The 21,141-nt window shown below is 39.5% G+C and overlaps 2 protein-coding genes and 1 long non-coding RNA gene across 9 annotated transcripts in view; 2 read left to right on the top strand and 1 right to left on the bottom strand.

Annotated features, from left to right (window-relative positions):
- Window positions 1-13,859, bottom strand: part of Gad1 (glutamate decarboxylase) — a 171,872-nt gene extending 158,013 nt beyond the window's left edge. The window contains exon 1 of the mRNA XM_069124661.1: window positions 13,568-13,859. Coding sequence (XP_068980762.1) covers window positions 13,568-13,673 — 106 coding nt within the window. The 5' untranslated portion in view covers window positions 13,674-13,859. The remainder of the gene's footprint in view (window positions 1-13,567) is intronic.
- Window positions 1-21,141, top strand: part of Dll (homeotic protein distal-less) — a 111,089-nt gene that overhangs the window by 86,525 nt on the left and 3,423 nt on the right. For 4 of the 7 annotated variants that reach the window (XM_069124667.1, XM_069124665.1, XM_069124664.1 and 1 more), the window contains exon 4: window positions 1,125-1,437. In XM_069124667.1, the coding sequence (XP_068980768.1) occupies window positions 1,125-1,437 (313 nt within the window). Of the gene's footprint in view, window positions 1-1,124; window positions 1,438-3,034; window positions 6,891-21,141 lie in introns of those variants that run through there. The other 3 variants (XM_069124669.1, XM_069124668.1, XM_069124670.1) reach the window with 1 other exon arrangement.
- Window positions 15,961-17,306, top strand: LOC138185560 (uncharacterized). The gene is made up of 3 exons (XR_011174656.1): window positions 15,961-16,690; window positions 16,788-16,943; window positions 17,018-17,306. It is a non-coding gene; the product is annotated as an uncharacterized LOC138185560 (long non-coding RNA).

Below are 21,141 nucleotides of genomic sequence, written 5' to 3'. Positions count from 1 at the left end.
TGTTTCCAATTAATTACTATTCCATATTATAGACATCGATTACGTCAAAATGGATGCAATTTCTATACACTTTTAATTAGATCAAAAATATTTAGTATGTCTATTTAACAGGATTAGTTTATTTAGAAATACGTCTTAACGAGATGTTTTTAATGCGTGATATGTGATCGCGTTAATCAAGATAAGAAAGAAAGGCATAAAAACTTCCATGCCGCAATTTTCTTCACGATGCAAGTGCTACTCACGAATACCAACTCAGAAGATATAAATCAATTAGAGAGATCGAATCGTAATGCCAGTGGCATAAACCGTTCGATAACCTTGTCGATCCACATACATATCTCGGCTTCGATTTCGAGATTACAACTGGTTCAATGAATTATCAGCGCGCTGTATTTTCTCACATCTTCCTCGATGAAATCATCTCTAAGAACCGACGTAAATCCTAAGTTATATTTTAATTTCAATTAACATTGATTCGCGAACTATTCATATTTCTAAATACTTATAAATCAATTTCTTCCCGTTGTCAATCTGGATATTCTGGTTCGATCAATTACCAAACCGCGCTCTTTCCTCGATTTCTTGTCTCAGTTTCCACATAACTCAATAAACCAGTCCTGAATCTCCATCGACATACCAATCCCCTTCTTCCACCAACTCTGATATTCTCAATTTAAAGCAATTTCTCAAATCTCAAATTCTCGCAAAATCTCAAATCTTCTCACTGTCGATCATATAATATTTCCTCCCAGTCTAATAAATCGATCCAATCTTTACCTAACCTAATTCAATAAATGAATCCCCATTCCCCAGCCCTAAATTTTCATCCATCAAATCATCTAAAACCAACCCCTTTCTTCCACCAATCTCGATATTTTCAACTCGATTCCATTTCTAAAGATGCAAAACCCTGACTCTCTTTCCTCATCGACTCCCGCAATATTTCCTCGCAGCTCGATAAATCAATTCATCCGGCACCCCCGAACGACTCTGGATCATCCCCGTAACGCGTAAATGGAATGCTGCAGCGAATCGAAATGTTCCACCCCCTCGTTCTGTTCCGTTCAAGATAAGTCTATATCTGGAGGATCGATCTCAAACGTTCTCCGTTACTGTTTCAGGAGGCGGAAGTTCCGTGTCGGGCAGTCCGACGACGGGCTATCTCGGTGGCATGGGAGGCGGCGCAGGGGGTCACACCCCCGGCAGTTCGAGCCCCGGAAGCGAGATGTCGCCTCAGCACAACGAAAGCCCGCCCGCACCCTCTTGGCCGGGCGAGATGAAGCACCATCCGCATCCGCACGCGCCACCACACACCCATCATCACCCCCATACGCCTGGCCACCATCCACCCCCGCCACCGCCGCCGCCGCACCATGCGGGTTACATGCCACAGTACTCCTGGTACCAAGCGGATCCTAATCCCGGACTACTCACGTAAGTGGTACTTCTAGTATTCATTGGACAACTCTGTTCGACTAACCGATCACGATACACCGTGTCCACAGGACGATATTTCACGATTGACGAGTGCTATAATATATACAGGCTCACGAAAGTATTTCAACATTTGTAGAGATCTTTTATGGATGTGTACCGTGTACTGTAGGAAACATTTTGAAATTGCATCGGTACTGTTGTGAGATTCGACTACTGTCATTATGTTGTTAAAGTTTTAAACTAATACGAAAATATGTATATGCAACAACTATATAATATTGGCTTGTCCCAAAAGCTTCTTTCCTTTCACAAGGAAATAGTAGATGCCCATTTTTTGTTTTATTATTTTTGTTATTTTATTGAACTATGTATGATCCAATAGAATTGTTCCAATAGAACAAACTGGATCATACATAATTCAATAAAATAATATAAAACTAAAACTGTTGCGCATCTATTATGTCCTTGTGAAACGAAAGAAACGTTTGGGGTAATCTAATAATCAGTCCAACTATTATATTCCACAAAGATTACGAAAGTATTATAATAAATAAATCTCAACATTCAGTGAGACTGTGTTCAATACTTATTCGAAGCTTAAGATGTCTATTCATGCTGTATTTTTAATTTGTATACTAGTGTATCATGTTTCAGATTGGTCTAAAATTTGATCAATTTAATCATGACAGTAGTGTTTCATTACAATCCTAATGAAATTTCATTTTGATCGGTTGCTTTAATGGGGACGCTGAATTTAGGGTATGAAAGATACTAATGCACGGTATAATAGACGAAGTTGGATAGTTTGAAATTTTAGTGGATCGAGTTATGAAGACTTAGGAGTTTCTTTCTTGTAGATATTTTTTAATTTATGGATTAATTTATGGATTAATATATGTAGAAAATTTATAGTAAGGAGATTTGGGTGAATATTACCGTTGTTTCTAACGGAAACGTGTTCCATTAATCCTTCATAATTCATTGACATTCCTTTCGAGTAAAGATTTTCGTAAATAAAATCCGTTGCAACTTTAATCCTGCAATACTTCTTCGTTAATTATTGTTTCAACTATTTCTAAATTCTCGACTATTTTAAATATTGATGAAATAACTCGTTATTTATGTTTTCTAATAATTTTTCCGAAATAATCTAACTCGACTGAACTTGTTCCATGTAATTGTTATTATTTGAACTAACTTTCATTGTTCAATATATAGTTACAGCGTTACGAAGTTAAAAGGAACGTAACATTTACCGACGTAAATATATATACACGTACAAACTTTAAATATCAACGACACATCGGTTCCTTGCATTGCATTATACAAATTAAAATAAAGGACATTCTTATCAAGAGAATTTATCTATAATTCCAACATGTACGCCCGGATGAAGAGAATTTAGCAATAATTCCAACATCTACTCCCAGATAGAAGATACAACGATTAAATCGTGTTCCCTGATCTATCGATATTCTCGATCGAATGACCCAAAGAAATCGTATACGGGAAACATTCTTCCCCCTCTATTTCCACGTAGGGTGGCACGAAGGGCTGGGTTCTAATGGCTCGTTCGTCTGTCGTATTTTTTCAGGGTGTGGCCGGCGGTTTAACGAAGATGTCCTTCGAGCTGTGTTCAGGAGGAACCGCTTCTTCGTAGCACCGCGGACGTGCCAGCGCCCCTGCCCCAAAGTGTGAATACGTATAGCACCTGTCGCGATGGACTTCGCGTTCGATGTTAATAAATTGTTTCTATCTCTTAACGAGAGCCGCGTGTTCACCGACTGGTTTTCCGGTCTACGACAAATTGGTCGTCCGACGTTACGACGAAAAATCAAAGCGTCGCGATCGTACGATCTATAGGGAACCAATCGCGATGATAGTAAGTTGGAAGAACGCAGTTATCCTGCATCGACGAGAATGAACGAACTTTTCGTGAAACGAAAACGTTCGGTAGAGAATCGAATTCACGTACGATTATGCATCGCGAATAGCGATTCGCAAATGATGCAAGACTCGATGTTCACGTCGATGGAATTTATATGAAACGTCTATCGACGACGATGAACGATCATGCTTTACCTGTAAATGAAATCATCGAAGAGAGGGGAAAAAGGACGGCCGAAAAATCGCACGACAGATAACGACGACGTACGAATCATCGAATAGATGTAATAGAATCTCCTCGATCGGAGATCGACGGCAGATCGTCCGCGTTCGCCTCGCGAGCTTACCGATCGCTCTTCGTCGTCGAACGCACGGAACCAAGCAGAACCAGCTGACGATCGATCGATCTAACTGTGACTGAATTATCGATAGAATTTCAATGATCGTGAAACGATTAACAAAGTGATGAGGAACAGTTTCCGCCGCTTCGTTAAATGTCAAGATAGCGGTCGGCTCTTCGTCGAGCTGTTGGCAAATTATCCATCGGATGGTTCTCGCGGACCAAGGATGTTTTCGCCACCTGAAGGAGGGGATACGATGTTTCGCGTTCTAAACGATTCACAACGATTCCTCAGTTTCCTTCGTAAATGTCAATCTGTTTGTTAGATGACGTTAGATCGGTCGATCCTTTGTGACAGTTGCCCAACCGAGGCGGCTGACCCACTTCGTGCTCTGGAAGCTGGATCTCGTCGGATCAAACGGCAACAGAGCGAGAAGAGAACAGAAAGGCGGAGAAGCAGAAAGGGTAACCGCGAAAGGGGACAGAAAGAAGGACGGACAGAGACGAGACGGGCGAAAGATGGAGAAAGACGGTTTACGGAGATAGAGAGAGAAAGAAAGAAATATTGCACAAACTCGTCGTCGAGAAACAGTCGTTCCTCAAGGCGGTTGGAAGTAATGAAATCCTAATGACATTTTCGTGAGTCAAACGATCTCGGCAATCACGGTGGCGCGCTGTAATCACCGGTCCCTCCTTTCCGGATGAAGCAACCGAACGCGGTGGACCCTCCTCCGAAAAGGAGCGGAGGACACGAAGAGATACGCGCGATTTACCACGAAACCCGAGGCCGTGCACAGTCAGTGGAAAAAATCATTATCTCGGTCGACGACGCGACGGACAGTTCTGACAAGTGCGCGTTCATTAAATTCGTGAAAAAAAGGGGAAAAAGAAAAAACGAAACATTCGTGAAAGCACGGTCTCGGGTCCATCGTGGCTCGATGGAACATCAAGCGGAAACATCTGTCGCGGAGACAGTCTCCGCGATCTCGTGAAATCTTTCTCTCCTCTGACCCGCATATAGTTCGTTCGAAAGATTCGATTTCTTTCGGGAATAAATCCTGCCGCCCTCTCTGTTCGTAATTCTTCATCGAACAACCTTCAATCTCATACCTAGAGGATGCATCGAGAAAACGAAAAGGGTTTTACGCTGTTTTTACCGTTTCCCGTCGGCCATGCTGAAGATCTCCACCCTTTTGCCATCTTTGCCATCACCGGCCAACGATATAGCTAGCTTTCAAAGAGACGCCACGAAACCGCAGGAAAAGAGAACGAACGTTTGCGGTTTGCGACTAGGGGAAACTGGGAGGGTCGGTGAGCCCCACCGCTGACCCAAATCCTCCGGCGTGTCGGTGTAACAATGGTCGTCTCATGAGAACGCGGTCTCGTACGGTCCCTTTACTTCCTCATTCTGCCTTCTTTTTCGCCTCCGGAGATGCCACCGTTCTGGCCGAGAACGAACTCGAGGAATCGCGAAACTTTAACAAAACTACGTCGAAAAAATCTCCTCGACTTTCTTGGATGTCCAATCTTAACTACGATATTTTTTTTAACCTTGAAATTATATTATTACATTTCCTTTTACATTTAAATTGAATCATTTTACATTTCAAATCGATAGATTTCTTTTTATCATCGATATTCCAAATCCTATTCAATGGTTCGCTTTTTGTGATGATTACTTAAACAACCTATTTTTTGCGTTCAATATATCCAAATTCTGTGTCAATGATATCCTTTTGGTAATCGATACATACAAATTCAATTTAAACGACTCATTTTCTGTGATCGACGAATTCAAATTCTACTGCAAAGGTTTTCTTTTTATGATTGATATCCACAAATCCTATTTTGGTTTAAAGAAAGATTCATCTTTCGATCGACGAACGTAAACGACAAACAGGTCTCGAGCTTGTTCCGACGGAGTTACGTTTCGTGTTTCCCCGGCGATCTCCGTTAGAATATTTCCTCGAGCGCGCTCGAGCTTTCCCATCGTGAAACTCTCGACATGGGAACAGAGTACAAAGCCAGTTTCACGCCGCTGGACATCTGGAGCCATCGCGTGTTACCTCGAAATCCGCGAGAAAGAAGTAGCCTGAAGCTAGCGAACGAGCAGAGAAGGGAAACGACCGACGACGAGCAAGATCTGCGTCGACGTGTTTTCTCTCCCCTTGTATCTTCTATCCTGGTCGAAATTTTTCCCATCGTCGCGGCTTTACTCGTCGTGTTCGTCGTTGTCGTTCGACAATCTGGACGCGATATCACGGCTCCGGATTCAGCGCGATGATGACGAGAGATGACGAACAACGATTCCCTCCGTGTATATGTACTAATAAGTGCCGTTAGATTTCGACCGCAGAGGCTGCGAGGCGCGGAACGGCGACGGAACAGCGGTTCTTGCGTTTAGATTCGGTGCAATAAGGAGGCGTGTGCGTGTATAATTTAAGACGAAGCTCCCTCAGTTCCTAAATTGCGTGTAGAGCGAGTGAATTGCGAAAAAACAGCGTAAAACGATTCGATTCGCGCGGCGAACTGGACGAAAGTGTTTTGCCCGGCGATTCTCGCAAACGCGTTAAAAGACACATCCTGTAACCCGTTATTCCAATTTTTTTCCACGCGTATTTTTCGTCCCAAGATCCCGGCAAGAAAAAGAAAGAGAAGGTAAAAGGAAGAAGAAAATAAAATAAAAAAAAAAGAAAGAAAAAAAGGAAGAGAAAAAGAACGTTGAAGAGGGAAGCGCCCTGTGACAGTGTGTCGGTCACTTGCAAGAGCGTAACGTGTTGCAGTTTAGCTTTGTCACGCTTTCGTCGAGTTCGCGGGATAATAGAACGTTGGCCGAGGACGAGCGAAACGGACTTTAACGCGATGGAAAACGAAGAGAGGCGCGCGAGATGAGAAGAAATATAATGGAATGACGAACATCACACGGAATAACGGAGAAGAAAATGATAAATATATATTGGAGACGAAGAAAACGAGAAGAGAGGAGTCCGTAGAATTTACTAGCGTTACTAGTCCCGGTGCAAGTAAGCGGGGATCGAATCGAGCGGCGTGAAACAGATTTATAAATGATCGATCCCTTCTGGTGCGTGTAAATATTGCACCGGGGCCCACCCCTGTTAGCACGTAAGTCGTAAAACAAGTGAAAAAAATCTGTGTATAATACGATATTGTGATAAGATGTGTAAAGATACGAGAGAACGCGAGAGAGAGTGTGTGAGAGAGAGAGAGAGAGAGAGAGAGAGGGAGAGAGAGAGATAGAAAGCCAGAAATCGTCTATATACATATAGGTTAATAAAAACACGACAGACCCCAGTTTAACAATTTTATCGAGTACCCTTGTACGAATATAGATACTACGAGGACTAAAATACCTTAATTATGATTACTATTGTATAAAATATGAATAATAACTAATTAATTCAATTTAAATCGCATCGACTTATATACGTACTTACTCTGCTACCCTTGTTCGTGATTTCTCGAGTTTTCGAGAATACGATGAAGATGCAATAAAATGGAGGTCGTTCAAAGATGTTCCACAAATTGTCGTATTAGATAGTAAATGGAGCGATTATTCGATGGTTTCTGAGGAACTGCAACTGCAGAACGGAGGATTCCAATGTCCTGACGGTAGGTTCGAGTTCCTGTTTCTTTCCCTTTTCTCTTTGTTCACCGGTAGCGGACACCACCTGCCGTTTTAAAGGCGGCGTACGCATGCTCTACTTTTATGGATAACTGTACTCCTATCTCGCTTAAAGCGAAGCCACCGACTACTCCGTGTCTTCGGTGCGTCTACACGGTGTCTTCGAAGAGCTGGAAAATTCACAGAATAACAAGTTTCATGATAAAAAAGAATCTCTCTCTCGAATAATATCCTGACAATATTCTTGATGGAATTATCCGATAAATGTGTAAGTATTATTCTATTTCATCGAATGTATTCTATACCTTAACGCTACTACAGGTCTCGGATTTTTCGAAAAATTTTACCTACAACTGTTATATCATATAGCGAGCTGATAATCGTAATCAATAACTCGTGTGAGTCATGCTACTACTTTTCTAGAAAAATGTTTTACTTTCATTATTTTAAAAGGCCTCGATACATATTCTTTAAAATTAAAAAAAATATGTCGCAATATAAAATTAAATTACAATTTGGTCGACTATCAAATTAAACGAATAATTCTTTCGAGGATTGTGATTACGCGTAACTTACTTCTAACTTCTAACATACTCACTTATACGTCACTGTGATTCTCAGCTATATTTACACCAAACGTAAGAATTTAAAGAGAAAGTAATCGTAAATAACCCAAGAGACGTATCAAAATTAACAATAAAAACAAGGATGCTCGCGTTTCTTTCTCTAATATTTATGATCATCCAACGCTCAAAACTTGATCTCGAAATAAGCAAACAATGATTACATTCGCGACGCTGTTGTCCGAGTAATCGCAAGCCAAAACTCGTCCGCAGAAAGAGCGAATCGATCTGACGTCTGTTATAATCCGTTCGGCTGATCGTAATAATCGTGACGAAGCTTAATAAGCCAATTAGCTATTCGATGATTAAATCGTACGCTTATCTGGATATTGATTTTCCTCGAGACAAAGGCCATTCTTCCCGACAAAAGCGGCCATGTTCCGCAGGCACTCAGTCGTTTGCTACGCGCGACTACGCTTGCTCGTCCGTGCGGGACCACCGGCAGAAAAAGGTGTACCGATGTCTCGATGAATGCGGTGTGCGCGCCTCTGCCGCGGTTTCCAAACGTAAACTTATACTCGGTGAAAAGGTAGACAGAGAGCGAAAAAAAAAAAGGGAAGCAAAGGGAGGAGAGAAGAAGGAAAAGAAGAGAGGAGAAAGCGCGAGGAAAAGGGAGAAGGAGAGAGATAGGCCACCGTGGCACGACAATGCAGCGGCATAAAGTCTCAGAAGACGCACAGGGAAACCTCGCAAACGGGGGACAAAAACCTATAATGGACACAATGGTCGATGGATCTCGACTGTGGGCCTTCGACTGGAAGGCGCCTGTATTCATTGTGGTGTACCTTCGAAAAGATTATGTCGAGTGGATGTTTGCCTCTTTTCGTTTTTCCAGTTACTACTACGTGCTGTTTTATTCAGCATGATCGTTGGAATTTCAGAATTCATCGGCTCATTCTTTCCTCCAAAATTGTGCAGTTACGCTAAAGATAATAGTCTTCTTGTGAAAATCTGTTTATTCTCGTCACATTTACAGTAGATTGGTTTCGATCGGTTGGGTTCATTTTCGAGAGATTCAATCGGTGCACACCGTAGATTCTGAACTAACCTGTACCTATATCAGGTCTAACGAGTTCATTGCATGTATGCCACGTTATCACATTATGTTAACCACTTTGCCAGCCTTTCGATTCTGTCCTAGTATCTTGCTTTATCATCTACACGATAAAATGAATTTATAGCGACACATTTCACGGATCGGATTTACATTCGACAAATAGCAGCGCACAATTAACGACAACTAACCGACCCTACGAGATTAGACCTTTCTACGGATATATAGAGCGATAACGCGGTAAAAGTAATACGATTAATTACAGTTTTATTCGCCATCGAAGTTCATTAAACTAACGAAGAGGAGAACGAGAGGGGGAGAGATGATACACGTCAATCGTTAACAACTGCTTCCGTCTAATCAAATTCGTGTTGAAGATCGTGTTCTAGACAAACACGGTCGAAGCAAGCCTTTGTATAAACCAGCTCGTTTAATTCAACTTCCCTCAACATCCCCTTATTCTATTACTCAAGGCCTACCAGCCGCCTCCCTTTTCTTCTTCCACCTCTTTAATTGCATTCTCGAAGATGAGATCCGAATCTAGAATGGAGAACAAACAGGAGGCGAGCAGAAAATTAAACTATTAAAGTGCTCGAGAACTTAAGTATCGCGCATCACGATCATCTTGGTTTCTACGGAACGTAGGTGAGCGAGAGGAACGCGCGGACTTCGTGTAGTTTCCCTCTTATCGCGGCCACAGATCACGCCACCCTAGCTAACTAGATTGCTCGATTTCGGATAATTAACATTTTAATCGTGTCGAATTTCTCTGGTCGAGCGAAGTATAAATGAAATTCATATCAGAAATAATTCAGTCATTTGTAAAAAAAAAAAAAAAAAAAAAATGGAAGTAAAAGGGAAGAATAGAGTTACCTCGTAGTAATCTAAAATTTAATAAGAAATTCAATAACTCCAGAGGATCGAAATTCAGAAAGATAATAATTTATTTGCAGCGGCATAGAAGCCAAAGGACGACGCGAGTCGAGAGCGACTCATGCTGTTGTTTTGTCTCGGAACATTGACTCAGCCTTGACGCAGAAATGTAATGATAAACAAAATCCGGGCAAAACAATGTCGGCGCTACATGCAACCGTCGAATAAAGACGAATTCAAATTTTCCGATTTTTCTCCGACCAGTATAAATAAACGGACGTGATCGCGAACGGATAGTACATATCGAGTATCTAACAGAGCATCTCCGAGTATCTCACGAGTGTTTATCGAGTTACGCGACGTGCATTAACGAATATTTATTCCGCGATTTTATTCTGCGATTTATACTTTGTACTAACGACTCACGTATACGGCTGTACATTAATTTATTATTTTAAATATATTCGACTGTTTCAACGACGTGCAATCTCGTCATTTAAACCTCACGTACTAACTATCCTCCACATATTGATCCATAGTACCTTAAAATTAGACGTTCCAAAATTTGATTATTTTCGCAATATTTCTAAAGTAATTGTAATATTTATTGCGACAACTATAAACTATTCCACGTGTCACTATTAATAATAATTGAAAAAATAGTTCTCAAATTTATTTTTAATACTCTAAAGTTTACTAGTATACAAATCCTGACTTTTTCCAGCCACCTTAAATGACTGAACTTATCTCTATGTGCTTCTCAGATAGATAAACTGTTCGGCCTCGTATAGTTGTTATCGTTTATGATTGTAATTCAGTCGATCAAGCAACATCGAAGGTAAAGGTAAAGGAAAGAGATAATAACATCGACGATAAACGTGATACAAGTATAGACACGTGTAATACTCGTTGATAGAGAATATAACGGAGTAGGAAAAGGAATTAGTATCGTGCAGGGGTCAGGAAGAACAAGCCACGACTTGCTAAGACGGCGGACGATATCGAATAAACAAACGAACGAGTGGGAGGCGGAGGAAGTGGCGGATATTAAGGTCTTCGTGACGGAACTTGCCTCGTATTATAGCGAGCTAAGTGAGGAGGTCTCCTCGTCTGGTCGAACTAATTCTATTACTTCGTCCCTTCCTTCCACCACCATACGTCGCTTCTATCTAACCGTGGATCATCGCTGTTAGACCATTCTCTTTCGCTAGATTGTCTTTGGGACAATGTAACATCGTAACAACCTCGGTGACAAGCTACTGATAAATGTGTCCTTCGTTTCAATCTTTGTTCTCGGCGATTCCATTACAAAAGGGTTGCGGTTGAACTATGAACTTTGACAAATTCCCCCTTATTAGTGCGATATACAGATTTAGAAATGTTTCTAGCAAATTTGTGATACGAAACTGAGATATTTAGAAATCTAAACCCGCTTCAATATTTGTCCTGTGGATTTTATTACGGAAGGGATGTGGTTGACCTATGAACTTTAAATAACTTCTGCCACTTCAACTTGCTTATCACGATACAGAAATTCAACAATAAGGTGAAGAAATTTCGAAATTTAACGTGATATGAAATTAAGAAATTAACAAATCTAAATATCGAATATGATCTGTATAGAATTTAGAAACTTGGAAATTTAAATACCTAATGCTGATCTATAAAAAAATTGCAATATCGCGTATGAGATACAATTTTCGACCGAAGACACACGAACAGCACCAATGTGTGAAATTAATCGTGATCAAAGTTCGAATTCGATGACCGAAAGTCTACAAGGGAGAACCAGGAAGGGTAACGACGGGCAGAAAAAGAGGAAAAGTTAGGGGAGGAAAGTTAGAGGTGGTCGAAGCAAGAGGTGGTCAGGTTGGGGTGCCAATTTGCGATTCCACGCAGCAAGAAGGGCGTGGCGGGCTCGCGCATAGGGTGGCTCGCTCGTTTGCGCGACATTGTCGGGCAACCCTAACCTTCTGGCTGCCCCTGCCATCTTTCTCTCGACGAACCTCGTTCGCGTTAATCTCATAATTCTCTTATGTGGATGAAAACCAATGAGTTCGGCCTTGAAGGCCGCAGCTCGAGAAAACGATGTTTATGAGCCAAATGAAAGCGACAGTGTTGCTTTTGCGATGATACAGAACCTTCGAGATTATGGGAACACGCGTAATTGATTATTGAAATCTCATTAGAATATATTAATGGATATGTAGTTGAGAATTATCTATTTTATTAGATGATTCTATTGTGGGATCGTTAGATTTCGTTCATAAAAGAACCGCTAATTAATTCACTCTATTTTTATTTATACAAGGAAAGAATTTATATTCGAGTGTTAGTCTTTCTTCGTTAACGTATAACATTAATTTGTAATGAGATGTTCGTCTTCAAATTTCTCATACATCCTTTCTTCCACGTGTTAAACGCTCTATGCTCACGTATTAATTTACAAATGAGGATATTGCATAAACTTCTTTCTTAAACGATTAACTGCTACATATTCTGCAACACCTTGTATAAATATTACTTCCAATGCATTAATAATAATTCATAAGGAAGAAATTATAATGTCTATTTCTTGAATTTGACGTACATTGATTCATCAAGGACCGACGTTACGTTAATGTGATATTTCTTTCGCAATTTTTTTTATTAGATAATTGACATTAATCTGTATATTAATATCGTAGGTATAAAAAAAGAATCGCGATTCCTTATATTATTTCTTTTCTTATTTAGATCCTACAATTTCCTGAATAACAAATTTAACTACTTTTTTTTAAAGTGTACAAGTATTTTTTACATTACATACATTTTTACATAGTCGATAATATCAAATCGATAATACGTCGATAATACTCGATAATCGACAATACTCTATCATTTCTTTCTTAATAATTTCGATTAAATTTAATCCGATCTATTTCATGACGCCTGAAACAAACGATAATCGATCGGGATTATCAAATATCAAGCATTCTCAAATCGTTTACAAAGAGAGCATAGCGCTGCCGTTAGTGTACTATAACATAACGGCTTTAAACGTCGAACTGTTGCGTCGCCTTCTGGACATCCAGCTGGCGAAGTTGCATAGCGCAGAGGCACAAAGGTCGAAAGGAAATGAACGCAGAACTCCGCCCAACGGATCGTTTGTCTCGCAAGGGGTTGAAGCCACGTGGCAGAAAGACGCACGCGTCCTTGGTAAATCAAATAAACGCGACAAAACGAGAACTTGACATAATCTAACAATCGGTCGGGAACGCTTGTTGCATCATGTTTTCGCTTTCGAGATGACACAATAACCGAGACGAATTTACATGGAAATGGTAGTGCTTATTACATACCTGGAAACGGTGTGACCGTGCCCATATGAATATTCAATACGAAATTAAACGGGTAGACGACGTTTCGCACATATTAAATAACGTGAAGCAAGACAAATGAAAAAAGAAAAAGATGGATGCCGGATGCATGGAGCAATTAAATGCTTCAACGCAAAACGAGCAGTTTCTTTTAAATTGGAAAAAAGTGAGACCGAGAGCTCAAAGTGCACGCAGTTTTCAAACAATCTTGGTCACTCGAGATACGTATGTATGTAAATAAAACACAGGAAGAATATCAAAGATAGTCGATATTCACGAAATAGTAAATAATTTGCTAAAAATAGAAATAAAACTGTATTGTATTTAATAATATTACATCTCTCTTACCAGCATGACGAACGTAGGAAGTCATCGTATGTAATTGTGGCCATTGCTTCAAAATCGATGTGAAAATAATAGTTGAAGGCAATTTGATCCATCTTGGATAGATCATGATTTCTAGTTAGTCCTTTAATATTCGCGATTAACAGAATCACTACCAATACACACGCGATTTAAACGAAATAACGAATGGAATAGGCGAAATTATGCAACAAGATAAAGTTATGTACTACGCGATTAAGATTCCCGAAATTTCGACGCGCAACAACGCGATGTTATCATCCAGACGGTCGGCACGAAAATGCGCACGAAATAGTGGTCGTTTGTTTGGATTTTGCGTTGTTTCTTGCCGGAGTCATGTCAAACTCAATGTTATGATTCTTCGATTACCTCTGCGTGTGTGTACATAATTTGACTTGAATAAAATCGTTAATCATAATGGTAATAATTATGACGGGACCAACTAACGCAATAGATTGTTTATTTTAAATTTTCTAACGAGACATTTCGCGTGTTACTAAAATCAAGTGAAATATTTTGTTTATAATATTTTATCTATGTATTTGTATAGTCTTGCACAAACGACATTACGATAATGAAATATCTCAGCTATCCAAAATCGCGAGAGAGTTGACATAAAAATTATTACAAATCGGGAATCTCATTTTCAGTATGAACAGATCAGAGATACGAATATATTGCTTATCGTGATGTACAAGAAAAGTTATCGTGTTGCAAAAATGTACATAGTAATAATTACTCGTGAAAAAAGAAATGGTTGCTGTGTCACGGAAGGTAAAAGGCGAAAAATAAAATAATGTCAGATGAATCGGTACAACGCGCTGAGTATATCGGATAAATTGGTTTTTATTGATCCCCACTGTTCACGGCGACGAGTTATGCGCATGGTGATCGTTAAGGTGATTAAGAAATCACGTGCCATTAACGCTCATTAAGGAGCCAGAGCTAATCCCGGTGTATCAAGCCTCAGTCTCCTCCTTGTTTCCTGTACTCCTTCGTCGCGTGCATTTTTGCTTTTCCATTCTCGTAGAGTCTATAGTTCCCGCATTATAAAACAACACGATACATTCAATCGTAATCTCTTTTGCTTCTTTATTGAATCTACTGTTGGTAGCAATTCTACAATTTATGAGAGCTTGCTCTTCTTCTAGGTATATCTATGTGCTTATAGTCCAAAGAAATCAATCGAAGAGCTGAACGAAGATACAGTACAAATACACATTTTGGAAAAATTAGATAAATATTGGGAAAAATGTACTAGCCATCCAACAATTCCATAAATTGAAAAGTAGTTGAAAATGATGGCGTTAGAACTATATATCTTTTATCTTTAAATTTACGATTAGGTATATTATGCCACCCTCTTTTATGGATGGAAGGTAGAATGAGATAAATGGATATAAGAAATTAAATTATTTGGTCTTTGAGAAATTGAACACTAATTACGTACGTAGATAATGAAATGGAAAAATTTACGGAGACTGAAGTTGAGCAGTTTGTCTTCTGATCGTGGAAAACTCATATGGAATCTGTACTTATCTAAAAAGAAAATCGCAAAAATGTTTTTTCATAGTAGTATCGACATGTGATTTTTCAATATCTACGAACATATATTGCAGATTATAATACTTGGACTCTGGCATCCCTCTAAACCGTCCAATTAAAAAGGAATCTATACAATAATATACCCACAAATTTTACTATTTCATATCCATTATAAATTAACTATCTACTATTTCTGAGATTGGATGCAATTTAGAGGCACGATTAAACAAAATCTCAAATTCCTATAATTAAAAAATCTTCGAGACTCGTTAGAAAGCTAAATTCTGCAAACGAAAAATCCACCCTAGAAATTCGTATGTAAGTCAGATGGAAGCGCAGAAACATGTTCACAGGTTTCTTCCAAAAAAAGTCAAGTGCGCCGAACCGATCTGTCTATGTCTTCCTTTATTGCGGGACGTTAAGAAGGGTTAAGGGGATTAGGATGAGGAGACCAAAAGGATGGCTTCCTGAGTCCTCTTTTAAAGGCACGCTGGCTTCGGGAAAAGGTAGACTCGGAGGAGCTACCTGTCGAGTAAAGCCACGCAAAAATAAACAGATTTGAAGGAAGGTTTATCCAGCGGGACGGTAGTCGTATAGCCGAGTGAATTTAAAAGCCATTGGACAGCGGGCGCGCGTCCGACCCTCTGACCCACTCTCGTCGAGTGGGGTCACTTTAGAAAAGGGCTGGTGACACTAATCTGACGTTAACAGGACCGCGGTAATCTTAGATCCTTATCTCGTCGACGAACAGGGACAGAATTATCGGCTGCTCGATGAGCTAAGAGCCAAAATTTCCTTCATTTCCTCTCATCGTTCTACTTACTCTCCTGCTCCAATTTAACCCTTTTATAGGATCGTAGGGAATCGAGCGATATATAAATTAGCAGTGTCAGATTGACGGATGCATCTGTTTGTTTTTCATGCATGTTTCAAGAGGCTTGAACGTATGAGTCTATATACCGAGGGCCACTCTTTTGTCGATACTTCTTTTGTCGCACGACCGCGAACGACGTTAAGAAAGGCAACATTTCATGTATTATTCAACCGTGAGGAGAACGTGCTGTACGTTCTCGAGGTGGTCTTGAAATTTCCTTGTTCTTGGACATTTGCGCCATCCGTATAATTTCTTATTCATATTTTCTTGAGATCTCTTTTTATCGTAACGGTGTATAAAAGAATTGTTAGAATTTTTCTAAAATGACAATTATGTTGGTATTATGACAACTTGTTTTTATATTACAATTTATCGGTTGCTTCGCCCTTGATGAAGCGTCTAGATATAAACGAGAAGATAAATAATATCTATATCAATGAACGTTACGAGTACATATGGTGGACGTAGATTGCCGATTCCACGAACAAATTCGAAAGGTTTGAAGTAGTGAAGTGAACACATTGGTTTGAGTTGTTCTATAGACTTCAAAGAAGCACCCTAAGAGTCTCTCTTGCTCCAACTAGAGCTATCGAAGGTTGGACGATTGAAAATCGTACGTGGGTTCAAAGGAAAAAGGAAAGGAAAGCGAACGCACGATTATGCATTGAATAATTGATCGAGAAAGTTAGGCAAGTCGCCGCACTTTTTTTTTGTGAATCAAATCAAAGGAAGGAAACATCGGATAAGACAATTATGTGTAATTCTGTCTCCTTTGTTATTATTTAGCGAGCAATTGCTGTCGCACAATCGAAGAAATCATCGGCGAGGTCTATTATTTCATGCGGAGAATCACCTAGTCCAAAATAATATTTCATTGAAGCTATTATCTCAATCAATATGTTCTAACGGATAGAATGTGCAAAATAAAGCAGGACCTCGCAAGTAAAGATATCACGTGTTTAATTTTGAACTTTAATCTGTAAAAAAGCTTCGTCATTCCTTATAAAATGTTATAGGTATTAATAGAGGATTATAAAACAGTAATTAAATGCAATTAAAAACAAACAGCTGTATAAAGTTGAGATAACAGAAACAAAAAACCGGTGTTGAAAAACAACAGTAAAAAAATAAATTAAACCGCAGGTTTGATAAACGGAAGTAATAAATAGGTTTGATAAGCGGAATTATAAGCAGCGATAAGAAATAAGAGTGAAAGATGTATTCAAGAAATAGAACTGAAAAACGTATGTAATAAATGGCGCTGAGCAACGTAATTAAAGTATCATGTATGATTATACTTCTTTTTTATTCTTATCTTTTTTATCTTTCCTTATTCTTATATACCATATATATAGAAAATGAGAAATAGAAGATACAAAAACCCATCAGAATATTTAATGTCGCTTTCCTTTTTATGTGCGCATCCTCGCAGAAATTGTCAGCTACCTTTACGAGCAAAACTCATGTTCTTCCATTAAGTACGAAATATTCAACCGTATCCGCGCGTAAAACGCACGTACATAGCCTGTTGAAACGCAAACTCACAAATCTCCTTGAGCGAGTCGCCAGCTGGACTATTCGCGAGCACCAACGGTTCTTCGGGGCGCTTGTAAATGCGAAAAACGCCTCGAGGCCAGTGCCGGCATCGGCGAGTTCACGCCCCCGGTGTCTCGGACACAATCGCGATCGAGAGGAGGGTTAAAAAAGAGAAAAAAAAGCGTGCGCGATGAAAAAGCCGACCGGTGTTAGAGTGCAGGGGTACTTTACAATGTGGGAGGACTTGGTGCTCACTCCCCCCTCCTCCACCCCCCACAGTAAGTTTTTTTCACCCTGACATTCCTCCCTCCTTTCTCTTTCTGTCCTTTCTCTTTCTTTCGGTTTCGCCTGCAACCCCCGACTGTAAGTCGGCCTCTTGTACCGGGTGCTTCCGGTGTAATTGGATATCGTCGTTCGCATTGACATTAATTTCTAAAATATTCCTGGCGACACCCTCTCTCGCGCCACGCCTATCAGAAATGTTTTCAACTTCTTTCCTCCAACGTCTATAAACGTTTTTCTTTAACTCGACTCTTAGTCCAAATGATTCATTCGTATCTTTTAATAGAAATTTTATAGATCTATCACGGTGTATTTTGGAGATTCGAATAATTTTTATTAAAATTTAAGAACAAAGGCCTTCGTTGCGTTGAACAATTCTTCGAGTATCCTTCATTTTGATTTCTACGAGCCACACAAGTTTTATACGTATACAGGTATCTTATGGCCGTCGGTAGTTCTAGTGTTAAAATAATTCTATCGTCTTTTATTTTCCAACTTATCTGATTTCAATGGAAACACCTGGCTATCGTACACATCAAACTGATGGATATCGGATTTCGAATGTAAACAATGTATTTTCATTAAAACAAACGTTCAGTTTATACTGAGACACAATTATAATCAGTCGTGCCTACTATATTTATTCTAGAAAATATATTATAGATTACTAGTTTTAAAAATACAGAAAGCTAACAGGATCGAATACCACCATCTTCCCTTCGAAATACCTGTGCAAAAGGTGTCGATATCTTTACAAATAAGATTCATTACCAGAATCAATAAAAACACGTCTGCAACATACCGTCACCAACATCTGGTATCCAAGAGTTTTATAACAAGTATACGTTACACGTGTTGCCTCGTACCCCTATCTCGCGACATCCTTTGAAACTTCGTACAAATGGTTTACATTCGATACACCCGGTCAAGCCTATAAGACTATGCAAGATAACGCCGTCAGGCTGCCTGGACGTAAAACGTGTTGTATAAACACCGATACTATCGGTGAATCGGGCATTAACGTTCGTATGTCCACAGGCCGTACGAGCATCTCCCTTGTACCACCATGATAACAAAACTGTCGGAAGTATACGGCGGCGGATCACCGTTTTAACCTATCATCGACTCCGATTTCAGGGTTCGGGTGGCACGCGTCAACCCTCTTCTACGCCGCGCCCTTCGACCTTTGTGTTACGGCACACGCATCGCGCGTTTTATTTCACAAGCTGTTATTTTCGAATTTGGAGGGCAAGAAGATTAGCGCGGCTTCGAGCTTATTAATGTGCTATGACAAAAGAATTTGACGAAATTCATCCTCCTTCGTGGCTCCTATTTGGGGATGTTTTTCAGATTGCGTATTTATTGTAAAATCTTCTATAGTTTATAGGGATAGTTATACTGTTGCTTTTTTATTTGTCGTGCCCTTATGTCTAATGTTGATTAAAGTTTGTTTCTCTATCTTTTTGCAATATGGAGCGAAAAGTGTAAGTGGTTGAAAACTTTTGCAACATGCGTTATTTATCGGATGTTTGGAATCATTATGTAATTCTATGGAATCTAATAACTTAAAGAAATAGATGAGTTTAGAATTTCATTACGCCGGAAAATTATGGCATTAAAAATCTATCGAAGTAAACAAAATTAATGCGTAATATCGAATGAAGCATTAATTTTAAAAAATTAAAGAAAAAAGAATTACATTCGATATAATTAAAAATAGAAGAATGTAGCCAATTTCTTTTTCTGCAATTAGTATCTAGCGTACAAAGATACTTGTATACATATACTGAAAGTGTATCAAATACTGGTCACGCTCGTAATTAAAATTCCCGTCACACACGAGCGCCATTACGCGTGTTTTGTCGAGCTCATTTCGACATGCTCGACCAAACAAGGGAACGAAGCTCGCGGTTATTACCTTATCAAAATAAAAAACGATCCCACGGATGATTCCTCTTATTTCATTATCCCAATAAATACCGGGAACGTGGCAGCGTGTTTCTCGAAATACGAGGAACGCGACCGAAGACGGGACAATGTTTAATATTCAGTTGTCGGAAATTCATTAAAGTGGTAGGAACACGCGGAGGCATTAAATTCGGCATATCTCGAAAGGGTTAATTGCTACAAAACAGCGCGCAAGCTTCTTTTCACAGGATCCAAGCTAATGGGGAAGGACAAACGTAAAACAGCACACAGCGAAAACGAGAGTAGCGCACGCGACTCGAATGTAATTGATGCGTGGTTCCGTTTGCAGAAAGCAAACTCGATGACTCTGCTAGTAACGACGATCCGTTCATACCATAATACGCTTAATGAGGACCCGTTAATTACGCTAATGAATCCCAGAATCCCATCAGTTTATACCTGCGCAAGCTGGAGTCGCGCCTGCTGCACCATCCATCCACGTTATCTTATTGGTCATTCTCATTATAAATATTCCAGACTTGGACGTTATTCGAGTAAAATGTTTGAAAAATGAACGATTAAATTTTCCATTACTTAGTTATAGAACGAAATAACTTTGTTTGGAATTTTCTTTCGAAATGTAATGTGTTTCTTGAAGCAATAATTCAAATAGTTTTTGATTCTATTGTTTCAATATTATCAACTGTCCTAGATGTATACAAATTTAGATAAATATTACTCAAAGATGATCGGAATCAAAATAGTTTTAACAAAAAATACTATAGCAGTTATATTGGTTATGGCGTAAATGTATACACAATACGTTATTTAATATTCAAATTAATATTAAATTGGAAAAAAAGTTGACTAAAATAGAAAATTATTTGTAGACGTTTTACTTTCATCGATTCTATTTTAGACGATTTTGGAACGATTCATTAATATCAAACAGCTGTCTTTTTGTTCTGGTTTCAAATAAAATTTGCCCCAGCCTGTTATGTTACAATTCTTGCCTTTGCTCGCTCTAAATGCGAACGAGAATCGTGAAACTCGTCCGGTTTCAACTATTCCTCTTCGACTACTTTATATCCCTCTCTTCATTTCCAGCGATTGCATCTTTGCTTTCTCTATGGTTTTCTTGTTGCAAGACGTACACAGTCGAGAAGTTCAAGAGGGTGATTGTCTCGTCAGTTTGCTTTCCGTTATTTCGTATCGCGATCTAACGAGGACGACCGCAAGTCGAGCGTAATTAGATGATCGACCAGTTTAATAACACGGCGAATCTTCTTCTCTACTTCCCTTCCTCGTTGCTTGACATCGCGCCACGCATTTTGCTCTTGCCAGGTTGGTTATCAGTTAGCCGAGATTCCACGGAATCACCTTCGTGACCGTGCAACTAAATGCTCGTCGTTAG

Source organism: Bombus flavifrons, chromosome 12 (genome assembly GCF_040668555.2).
Source record: "Bombus flavifrons isolate JBK064 chromosome 12, iyBomFlav1_principal, whole genome shotgun sequence".
NCBI lineage: Eukaryota > Metazoa > Arthropoda > Insecta > Hymenoptera > Apidae > Bombus > Bombus flavifrons.
The sequence above is the reverse complement of the archived record's forward strand: the minus strand, read 5'-3'. Positions and strand labels throughout refer to the sequence as shown.